The sequence below is a fragment of the Anastrepha ludens genome, chromosome 5 (assembly GCF_028408465.1).
Source record: "Anastrepha ludens isolate Willacy chromosome 5, idAnaLude1.1, whole genome shotgun sequence".
In the NCBI taxonomy this organism is placed as follows: Eukaryota; Metazoa; Arthropoda; class Insecta; order Diptera; family Tephritidae; genus Anastrepha; species Anastrepha ludens.
Window position 1 is genome coordinate 122,642,315 of NC_071501.1, and position 12,735 is coordinate 122,655,049.

The following is a 12,735-nucleotide window of genomic DNA, read 5'->3' on the forward strand; positions in this document are numbered from 1 at the left end:
GAGCACTACTAATCATGTGCAGATTCTGCATCAGAAGTTCGGGAGTGTTGCCTGACGTATTTGAGTTTTTAGTTATCTCTGACTGATTTTGCTGAAAATAGTTTCGCGCGCAATTAACAACTCAAATACTGGAACCCCCATATATGCCTTATTCTGAGTATGAAATGGTGTGGTGAAACACATACCCATGCATATGAATATTGTAAGGGGTATGAAAACAAATGTATGTATGTGTGCAATGAAATGGAATCGGCCCGTCTAATGCAAACTTAACTAGGAACTTTAGCGCCCGCAAAGCAGTCCATTAATGATACGGAACCTGAGGAGTAGCACCTTAATAAATATTTGCGTGTAGGCGGAGGAGGAGGAATAACTGGATTTACTTATAATTAATGTGTTTCACTGTGTGAAAACACTTCACTCTTGCAAAAAACGTGTGTCCAAGGCTTAAGAAAGTGAATGTAAAGGAATATTTTAGCTTTAGCGATTATAATTTTCACTGTACTTTCAGTTTATTTCATGTTAATTGTATTTATTTAATTATAGTAAAAGTGTGTACCTAAACATTAAGCTTATGAATATTATTGTGTAGTATTTAGCTACCTTTCTTTACTACCTTAAGTTGGAGTCAGCCGGTCAGTCAGCCAATCAGCCAATCAGCCAGTCAGGCAGGCGGTTGTGTCGCGTTGGGCTGAGTTGTATTGATGAATTAAATATCCAAGAATGTGCATTATAATTACAAAGAAAAAAATATAACTAATATTGATTGTTCATTTGTTTTATATGTGTATGTATAGGTGTGTAGGCTTACTTGAATGCATGAAGAAAAATATGTATAAGAACTTATGTGTATTAGTATTTATTACATACCACAAATACGACAAATGGATGAAATAGCAGAAATTGTAATCTAACATTTGAGTAGTTTGGAAAAGGGCAAACCGTACCCGAATCCAGCTTTGGCAGTTATTATTATAAAAAAATTTCATTTGCCATCGAAACTCAGTTTCAATTGAATGGAATGTCTGATAAGCTAATGATTTGTGGCTTGATCATTGAAGGGAAAGCAAATGCTGAAAAACCAATAAATAAATATACAAATATAAATACTATATATGAAATTTTCTGTTTCAAATTAAGGATGTGTCTTTGGGTATGTATGTATGTGTGCGGAATATGAAATCAAATATTTGATTTCCACATTAAAAAATGTTGTATAGGCCATTCTGCTAATGGGCACGTAATAGAAACTTATAAAATACTTGCAAATGTGTTGCAATTTTTGCCGAAAGTGCTCAGCATTGCCTTGGAAGGTCATTTGAACAAACACCCCTATGTATGTATGTATGTATGTATGTATGGACATGCAGGAGTGTCAAAGGTATAAAGAAGTTTGGATAGGAGCAATCAACTACAAATTTAAGGCGGGCTATTCGTCTTCTCAAAAGTTATCATAATTTATTGCGTCTAAGAGTCGTTTTATGAATGAAAGTATTGTACTTTGCTCCTAGAAATACGAGCTCGAACTTGTGAATGAATTTGGATTGGTTGTGCCGTATAGAAAAATATGGCTAGAGCATCAAGTGTACATACGTAAATGCATTTATGTATATGCAGGAATTCGATTATTCGGGTATTTACTTTTTAATTATTGTATGTATCATAGATATGGTAAGGTATGGTGAAAAGATTTTTACAGGTGTACTACCTAGCAGACCGTCATTCGGCTCTGAGCGAATTTGACAGACATGCCGACGAATGCGTCGAATACTCGTACGAACGTGAAGAGTTGTGTGTTTTAAAATAAATTTAGTTATATTTGAGTTACACATATGGTAAGAGGCACATATGCAAGAGCAAAATGTGAATGTCTTACTACTGGCCCCTAGATTGGCTGAATCAAGATTGCCTTTCCAATTGGTCTATGTATGTGACCCAGCCATGTAGTATTTCAAAAGATTTTAGACAAACGGTGTTGAGTTCAACCACAGACTATATAGAAAGGAGTTCCAGATAAGGTAAGTAGTGAAAAAATCCAATATTGGCGATTTATATAACATTGTGTTTCAGAATTCCCCATGAAGACTAAATGTAAATGCACTTTTATCCCCTGATGCTTGCTGACACTTGATAAGGTACGGCAATACTTACACATTGTACTTTAACACGGTTCGGGAGCTTGTCATTCGTATATAATAAGCAAAAGTATTAGGAGATCCGTGAGGAGCTTAGTAAAATTCTAGAAAGTCTAGTCAGCAATTAAATGAGTAATTTATTTCGCCTTTTTTAAAACTCACCCTCCAAAAACCAACAAAATTTATTATTTACTACTTACTATTTAATAGTATTTTACGGCCATAGAAAGGGCCTATAAAATGTTTTTGAAGCATCTAAAAGCCATTTTATGTGGCTACCTGAAAAATAAATAAGTAAGGCATTAGAAAAGTATGGAATGTAAATAATAAATGATAAAATTATATAATATTAAGCAACTATAAATAATTTTAAAGTACACTTGCGCGATCATGGCATTTATGGTATGTATGTCGTTTCTAAACCGTGGTCTAGGACACTACCGTTTGTATGTCCTTTGTTTTTGTGGGCATTTTCAATCAGTTCTTTTTTAGTTTTCTGATTGTAAAGAACATTCCAGCCCTGAAAAATAATTTTTTTACTTTCAAGTCACAATGAATATTTAACTGAGTTTTTGACGTGATAACGTCTTATAATTCGATTTAACAGGCTGCACGCACGAAAAAATGTGCCGTTACCTTTGCTCATTAGTGTTACCTTGCTCATTTGTCATTACCTTGCTCATTTGTCGTTACCTTGCTCATTGCCGTTACCTTGAATGAACTGCAAGCGAAAGCGTGGAACGAACAAAGCAAACGAACGGCAACGTTCGACATCTTGCTCTCTCCTACTTAAGTGAGCGTATGTATATATGTACATATATGCGCATATGTCCATATATAAATTCACGTATTTGTATATGCATATGCCTTCGTATTGATTATTATTAATTTGATTCACTTGAGGAATTTAAAATAAAACCAAGTTTGTTAATAATACCTGTTGTTTTAATGTTATTATTATTAATTTTTTTATTATATATGAAGGAAAAAATGTATGGTAATATACAATAATATTTACCACATACCTTATAAGATATGTTGTATACTAATATATTACAATATATGTATATAAACATGCATATACATATACAATTTCGCGCAATTTTCAAAAAGAACAAATATATATGTAAAGATGCATACAAATCATATGGACATATCAAATATACGAATCTATTCCGTACGCAAGCAAATGTAAGCTAATGTGCTTGAACTGCAAGCGAGAGCGCGGAACGAACGACAAAGAGCACAATCGGCCCCCGCCTTCGGCAACGTTCGACATCTGGCTCTGTCCTACTTGAGTGAGCATATATGTATATGTATGTATGTATATGTATGTATATGCGCATTTGTATATAAATTCACATTCTTGTATTTGCATATGCCTTCTTCCTGTGTGCATGGTAATGAACCAATTCTCTGTTGAGAATAAACGATGATAGGAAAAATAGGAAATGAAAGGGAGTGTTTCAAGTGTAATGTGTCTTGAGAAAGTCAAATCGATGATGATGCCTCTTAGTGTTGTTGACTTATTAACGTCTGATGCACAATCGAAATTGAAGATATCTTTCATGAATTCTATAAATGTTTCGTCATTTTTCACGTTTGTGTAAATGTAACTTGACCTATTCCATTGCAATTCCATTTATTCCTCCTCTATATCCATACAAAATATCTATCAAATAAATAAAATTAAAATTTTGTTTTGCTAATTGCAACCATTACATCAATATTTTCTTATGACGTTGTCTTTGCCCATATAATAAAATTCGTTTTAAGTTATTCGTGTAAAAGTGGTGAATGAGAGATGCACTACTATTGGTGAAGTGCATTGGTGTTACAAAAGTGCTCATTTTGTCAGTTGACATTTAAGCAGTGTTCAACCAACAAATTGCAGTCTATCAACGGTATTCGCTAGTGGGGCACAGTCATCATTTTTATTTGGACGGTACATATTACCAACAAGAACTTTACAATTATTACAAATAATTTCAACAAACAGATATTCAACATATAAATCTACGCTAGATTTGGACCTCACAAAACATTTCAATGACTCCCTCAGAAAAATCGGCACTTCTCCTCCAAGCCCTTGTCAATGAGGAAATTCTCAAAGTGGTACTTAAATTCGTCAATTTTCCTACATAGACCCTGAGCATTGATATGTCATTATTGACTACTCCCTTCAGTGACAGACTCTGTCAAAGGTGTCATTTAAATGAAATGTAAAATCAATAATGCATGCAAATATTAGTTTGGGTAAATATAAATAGATTATTTTCTCGGGAGCTGGCCAAAGCTTCACCTGCAGGTTCATGGTGGGTAGAGGTTGCATATCTAATTGCTCACTCCAATCTAATCTTGACGTGTCCCCGATGGCGTCTTCAATGAGCAATGAGCACTCGGCGGCCTCAACTGAGAACGTTTCAGTGAGTGAATACTAGACGGAATACTTTCGTTGGTTTCTACGAAATACAACTGTTCTGAGCACTGCTTGAGCTGCTATTGCAATGCCTGGTTGTGGTAGCTAAGGCGTTGACGTTCTGCATTCTGGTAGTTATAAGCCTTTTCCAAATCATCTATTTGGCGAAGGAGGTTCCTGGGAAGGAGGAAAGAAATTTTTTTTATTTTATTTTATTTTATTTTATAAAGGTTTACATAACAATAAAATTATTATACAAACTAAAAGTAGTGCAGCGCTAGCATCGGAGGCTTTCGGCTGGCAGGTTGATTATGGCTCAATTAAATCCGACGAAGTAGATCAGTATCTTTGAGATAGTTATATAATATAGATATGTTGGCTTCGGTTGGATTTTTTAATATTTCAAGAGGGTCAATGTTGCGAAAGTAATGATGTTTAGTCGATGCAAGGTTAGGGCATGAAGACAGAATGTGATTTATACTCAGGGTGGAGTTGCAAAACGGGCATAGATTGGGTGGAATGCCTTGAAGTATATATATGGGCGTGTGTAATTATTGTGTGGCCTAGTCGAAGGCGTATGTATGGTGTGACCATATTCGTTGGGATTGACTCACTAAAACCTGGTTTTACACGCTTAGGATTAACTAAGGAGTAGGGATGGTTATAATACTCCACTCGCGTAGGAGGTCACTTTGCCTTTGGTGTTTTATGAGACTGTAGATGTCATGTTTAAAGACGATATTGGTTGTAATGGTAGGGGTGATTCTCATTTGTTTTGCAATTTGGTCAGCATGTGTATTACCATTAATATCTGCGTGGCCAGGAATCCACATAATTTTGATTTTTTGTGGTTTGGTAGTTAGTGTCTCTCTTATAAAATCAATTATGTAGTTAGAGTTGTTGTAGTTCTGGATGGCCGAAAAGCACGATAAGCTATCAGTGCACACTATGAATTTGCCCTTGTTTTGAATTGCATACAAAAAAGCGTTAAAAATTGCAACTGCTTCTGCTGTAAAGATAGAGTAGAATGGGAATAAGAGCCCATAAGTTATTATTTTGTTTTGCTCTTTACGACAGCATATGAAGTCTGTTCTGTCTTAGACCCGTCGGTATAGATCAGTTTCCAGCCCATGGCTCTGTAATTCGCTGCGATTTCAGCAAAAATGGATTTATATTCTTCACGAGATGTATTCGCTTTACGTTTTAGTGCTAAATTGTTAATAAAGGATGCCTCTTTAAGTAGCCAGGGTGGGTTTCGATGCTTACTGAATTGAACCTTTTGCAGCGGTAGGTTATTATCCTTAGCAAATTTGAGACAATATGTGCAGAGGTATCTTGCAACCTTACAACAAGCCATTTACGAGCACAATCACGCCTGCATTCGCGTGCGTCAAATACCAAAAAGAGCTACGGAATTTCATTGCAAAGTCACTGCGTGCATTTGTGTATATATGTGTATATACTTATATAGGGTTGTTCAATAGGTGCGCTTCAACTCTTTTCCGATAGGGAGGGCGAACGACGCAATATTTTTTATTTTTCGCTTGTCATTTGTAAACTTCATTAGTATACATTTCATCATGGAACGCTACACAGTTGAGCAACGATTGCAAATCGTGCACATTTTTTATGAAAATAATCGTTCTGTTGCTGCTACTTTAAGAGCATTACGGCCATTTTACGGTCCATTTAACAAGCCGTCCCGTTTTGGGGTTATGTGAAGTCATTGGTCTAAAGTAACAAGCCGGCGACGATTTGTGAGCTCAGACCCAATATTGAACGCGAAATTGCTGGAATTTCGGCCGATTTATGCAAAAGAGTGGTCGAAAATTGGGTTCAACGATTGGACTTCGTAAAACGTGCACGCGGTGGTCATGCAAAAGAAATAGAATTTCATACTTTAATGTATATGTTCAAACTCGATAATAAAAAAAAAATTAGTTAAAAAAGTCAAACCGTTTGTGTTTTATTCAAAAAAGTTCAAAAGTTACTGAAAAACCCTATACATACATATATGTACACATACGCATACATATCCACATATACGCGCCTACTGTAAGTAGCGGAGTAGAATTTACAAGCTGTGATCGATGCATTCGCATTGGGAGTGCATGCCCCCCCGCATACATACATACATATATTCATGCAAAACTAGGAAAACGAGTGTGTGTGTGCGTGCGCGTGTGGGGCATATTTGCACGGCTCGTACGTTAACATCGCATGCCAAAAATGCGTTGATATCACGTGCTTTACGGCGCGCCTGCGCATTGCAAACCGCAATTCATTTGCTGAATATTTCATGTTTGGCGGCTGTTGTCGACTTAATTCATTGCTACGTTGCGTTGTCACAATCATACATATTAATCTATTATTTTTATCGTGGAGCGTAATCCGTGGATAAGTTGTTGGCATTAGGCAGGAGTTGCTGAGCAGGTTTCAGATGTTGAGCATTGCGTTTTCATTGTAATTTTTGTTTTTGAACATACATACGTACATATCATGTTTTGTAATTGTTAAATTTGATCAGTTACTAAGAAAATGAATATTTGAGAGCACTTTGCAGGACAATCGAAAGGGTTATTATTGGAATTGTCGTTACGAGCGAATATTCGTCTAGGCGGATACCTACTGTAGCACGCGATTTATGGTATATGTCTATGCAGACCGCTTTAAAGATCTCAGTAAGTGTAGTGTATCAATAGAGGAAAACAACCAGCTCGTTCTCAGTTCAAATAACAACTATTCAGTTTATTAACATTGACTCTTATTTCAATGATTACTAATAAGGTGAATATGTATGTATGTATATAAAGAGAGTGAGAGTGATTGTTATAGATAAATTATGTTATTTACATTGATATGCATTTATACAATGTTATTTAGGCTAACTGTAAATATCAATACTCTATATGCTCATCCTAAAGCTGTTGCTAACAATAACAATTTAGTGTAATATAAAATTGTAAAATTAAAAACAACTGCGTTTGCAAATTTCAAATATATTACAATTTAAATTTTTAAATTTTTAACTACTCTACCTCCTTCACGTGGTCTGAGTTCTCTTCGAGTGCGTGAAAAATCTTCCATCGTTGGTATCTCATTGACTACAGTCAAAGCTGTGTTGTTGTCTGATAACATTTGCATGTTGGTTTCGACATGTTGTTGAATTTGCTGGTTTCTGATTTGATCCAAATGACGTTTGATACTATGTTTGTTGTGAGCCAAAGTACATGAATATGATTGAGGTCCAAGTTGTTGTTCTACAACTGCCTGTGTCCAACTAGGCTTATTTGGGTTACGGTAATCACGTACCATTACATTTTGGCCTTTTTGAAAAGTTTCATGACGATTTCCTTTGTGATTATTTATGTTGTTGTGTTGAGACTCAATAATTTTTTCTTTTGTTGTAGGAGGTTTGAGATTGCTGAAGCGAGTGTTTTATTCCATTCACAGACAAAAATTGTTGAAATTCATACGATGTGAACTGACGGCCATTGTCGGTTACAAGTGTATCGACCAATCCATACCGCGAAAACATTTCTCTTAACTTCGTAATTGTGAACATTGTAGTTATTTCCTTCGTTTTGAACACTTCAACGAATTTCGAAAATGAATCGATAACAATTAGAAAATAAAAATTTCTTATAGGGCCAGCAAAGTCAATATGAATTCGACTCCATACATTAGAACTTGGCGTCCACGGCATTAAACTGCTCTTCTCGGGGCTAGGCTGCAGTTTTTGACATGGTAAACAGTTTTTAATTAATTTTTCAATATCTTTATCAAGACATGGCCACCATATATATGATCTGGCAAGCGCTTTTGTTTTTACTATTCCTAAATGCGAGGAATGTAATTCATTTAAAATTTTTGTTCGCAATTTTTCGGGGATAATGGTTCTGTAACCCCACAATACACACCCATACTCCACACCGAGTTCAGTATACTTTTCACGATACGGAGTGAAATTATTATCCTTTAAGTTACATAAGGTTCCATCCAAAATGCATTCTGCAACTTTAGATAAAATTGGGTCTCGTCTCGTCTCACGAGCGATGTCCTTAAAACTCATATTGAAATATTTTTCAGATTCAATAAAGTTGACATATGAAAACTCCGTAATTTTGTTTTCAAACATTTGTTGAGGCATACGCGAAATTGAGTCAGCTTCATTATTTACTCCTTTCACATATTCTATGGTGTAATTGAACCCGGATAAAATTAATGCCCAGCGCTGCATTCGGGCTGAAGCCATGATAGGCAATCCTTTATTGTTACCAAAAATAGTTAATAGTGGACGGTGATCAGTTTTCAAAATAAATGTGTTTCCCAATAAGTATTGTTTAAGTTTTGTAATACAAAACACAATAGACAAGGCTTCTTTTTCAAGAGTACTATAATTTTTCTCGCTCTTGCTTAATGCTCTGGAGATAAAAGCAATTGGTTTCAATCCACTAGAGAATTTATGTGACAAAATTCCTCCCACCGCCGTATTAGAAGCATCCGTTGTTAATACCAACGGTAAATCTGGGTTGAAATGAACCAAAACTTGGTCTGACGTCACAGCATTCTTGATAGCGTCATATGCCTTTTGACAATTCTTTGACCATAAAAACGGCTCATCTTTGCTCAATAATTTATAAAGTGGAGACATCATATTCGCAAAGTTATTAATAAATTTTGAGTAATAATTTGCCATACCGACAAAGGCTCTAACTTCCGAAACATTATCTGGAATTGGCGCAGAAAGAATGCTCGAAATTCGATCGTTATTCTTACTCAATCCGTTTTTATCAATATTGAAGCCCAAATAAGAAATCTTTGATTGAAAAAAAACTGACTTTTTGATATTTAGTTTCAATCCAGCATTTTGTAGTTTTTGAAGTACTAGCCTCAACGTTTTAATGTGACTCTGCATAGTCTTTCCAGTGACTGTAATGTCATCCTGATACACCACGACAAACGGTATGTTTCTTAACAAACTTTCCATTGTCTTTTGAAAAATCGCTGCCGCAGTCTTAACACCAAAAGGTAATCTTTTTACTTTTAATGTACCTATGTGCGTACTCCATGCACACAATAATTGTGACTCATCGTCAAGAATTAGCTGATTGTACGCATTGGACAAATCAAGCTTTGTGAAAATTTCACCATGGGTAAAGGATATTTAAAATCCTCTAAAAACTTGTTAATTGTGATTTTATAATCACCGCATATCCGCAAATCACCGTTGGGTTTCAAAACTGGTACTAAAGGTGTACCCCAATCAGAGTTGTCAACAGGTTCGAGAACACCTGAACTGATTAAATCTCGCAACTGTTTCTCAACTTTAGCCTTCCATGCTAATGGCAAAGGTCTGGGTTTGCAAAATACTGGTGTTGCATTTTCAACAACCTTTAAACAAATTTCCGAATTTTTAAATTCACCCAACTTATCTTCAAAAACCTCGACGAACTCAATCTTCAATTGTTCGACGATCGCAGCATTCTTATTTTCGAAATTAATATTGTTTATTTGCAATAATTCGAAATTAAAAGAACGTAAAAACGTACGACCAAGCAATGGAGGGTTTGCAGAATCCACAACAACAACAACAACAGTTTTTGTATTACCTTTAAAAGTAATCGACGCATCATATTCGCCAACCAGCTTCAATCTATCACCACTGTAGTCAACATATGGAATATTGCATGGTCGGAGAGTCTTTTCCATAATATTATTCTCGTAAAACGACAAAGGCAACAAAGTGCATGGTGCACCTGTGTCACAAACAGCATTTAATTTAACTCCATCAATAACGACTGGAAGAGAATACACGTCAAACGAATTTCGCTCAGCCACACTAAAAATTGAATAATTAAACAAATCATTATTATCATGTTCATCATCATTATCATTAGATACATAATTAACACTTCTCTTTTTATTGTAACAAACAGACGCCAAATGACCAACTCTTCCACAAGAATGACACTTGCTATCTTTGTATTTGCATGACTGAGATGCATGATTTCGCCAACCACAGTGAGAACAAGGAAATTTTCTCTCACCATCGCCTCTGTTATCTCTGCCACCATCTCTGTTGCTGCCACCATCACCACTGCCTCTGTTGCTGCTTCCCCATTTGCCTCTGTTGCTGTTGCCACCATTACCTCTGTTGTCACTACTACTGTTGTTCTGCTTCTGATGTTTTTGCTTCTTGACAAAATTCACTGCAGTTTCTTCTTTTCCTCCCTTTATTATGCATTTCGTCTCTAATATCATCGCCTTTCTTAATGCACTTTGAATTGTGAGATTCTCATCTTCTTCACACAGCCTTTCAAAGATGAAATTTGGCAAACCCATTACGAATTGGTTTAACACAAATGCATCTAAATTGACCCCAAATTTACAATTAAGTGCCAACATCTTTACACGAGCATACCATTCCGCCACAGATTCACTTTCTTGCTTCGTTGAAATATGAAATATTTTCCGCTCACTAAACACAATAGTAGGTGGAGTGTATTGTGTGTCCAATATTTCACACAACTCTTTAAATGATTTTGACACGGGAGTAGCTGGACTGCACAAACTGTGTAGAACTTTGTATGGAACGGCACCAATTGATTTTAATAAAATCGACTTCCTTACATTATCATCTGTGCAATTCACTTCACAGAAATGTATCTCCAAACGTTCCTTCCAAACAATCCACGACTCCACATTCGGGTTAAATTCTGGAACATTCGTCGTTTGAAGCATTGCCACTGGTGTCACCATCTTGCTGTCATTCGCTGACTTTTCTTCTTTAGGAGGCATGTTGTGATTTTCTTTATTTTACTGTTTTCTTTTTTGTTTTAGTTTATTTTATATGTATTTACATATATGTACAAATATATTTGTTTTTGTTGCACACAACTTCTGTTATATTTTTTTCCGTTTTATTCTCGTCGCCAATATGTAGCGTATCAATAGAGGAAAACAACCAGCTCGTTCTCAGTTCAAATAACAACTATTCAGTTTATTAACATTGACTCTTATTTCAATGATTACTAATAAGGTGAATATGTATGTATGTATATAAAGAGAGTGAGAGTGAATGTTATAGATAAATTATGTTATTTACATTGATATGCATTTATACAATGTTATTTATGCTAACTGTAAATATCAATACTCTATAGTAAGTTTTGCTGCTGCGGTCAAAATAATAGTAGCACGACATATTGTCAAGTTCTGAGAAAATTTTTTTTATAATAGTTTTTTATTTAGGTTTTTTTATTTGAGTTTTTACATTTTTTTATTTTTATTTTTATGATAATAAAATTATAAGTAATCTCAAGCAAACGCAGCGCCAGCAGTAGTGTGTTGGATCAGATACGATGGAGTAGGTCGGTGTCCTTTAGAAATGTGTAAATTTTTTTTAGTGTTATCTTCAGTGGCATCTTTTAAAAGTTGAGAGGATCTGTGTCGCTGAAGTGGTGATGCCTTTGAGAAGCAAGTTCTGTGCAAGACACCAGTAGGTGATGCCCACTGCCCTGGCTTGGCAGAAGAGGCAGGTGTTGGATGTACTACCCTGTAATAGGTGTGCGCTAGTTACTATGGTGTGCCCAATACGGAGCCGTGTGTATGGGGTTGATGTGGTTGGTGGGTTCCGAAGATGGATAGGCAGGTTTTGTATGTTTGGGGTTAATGTTCGAATAATGGTGTTTATAATACAACCATTCACGAAGTAACTTTGTTTGCCTCTATTCATGAATAAGTCGATATATGTCGCTGGGTAGGAAGACTTCGGATGTAATTGTTGGTGTAAGGGAAATGTCCTTGGCAATTATATCTGCCAGTGTGTTAATCTGAATGCCGGAATGCCCAGGTATTCACATAATTTTGATGCTGCTCCGATGGGAAATTAGTATGTCTTTCATACACTCGATGATTTTGCTTGACTTTTTGTGGTTTTGGATGGCTTAGAGCAGGACAAACTGTTGGAGCAAATTATATGTTTACGCTTACTTTTGGCGCAGCATTGCTTCAGCGGTGAGAATCGAACAGAATGAAAATAGAAGGCCGTACGTGATAACTTCCTGATTTTCCTTTACCACTGCGTAAGAAGTGTGGAATCCTTTTGACCCGTCAGTAAAACCCACTTCCACCCGCTAAATTTATAGTCTGCGATAGATTCGCAGAAATTAGCCCAAT

General features: G+C 35.8%; 1 protein-coding gene across 1 annotated transcript; it reads right to left on the bottom strand.

Annotated features, from left to right (window-relative positions):
• Positions 1-9,657: 9,657 nt before the first annotated feature.
• On the bottom strand, positions 9,658-11,355 carry LOC128864881 (uncharacterized). Its single transcript, XM_054104640.1, has one exon. The coding sequence runs from the start codon at positions 11,353-11,355 to the stop codon at positions 9,658-9,660; it is 1,698 nt and encodes a 565-aa protein (XP_053960615.1).
• Between the last annotated feature and the right edge of the window lie 1,380 nt (positions 11,356-12,735).

Coding starts and splice junctions, on each gene's coding strand:
- LOC128864881 (XM_054104640.1), bottom strand. CDS start 11,355: ATGCCTCCTAAAGAAGAAAAGTCAGCGAATGACAGCAAGATGGTGACA.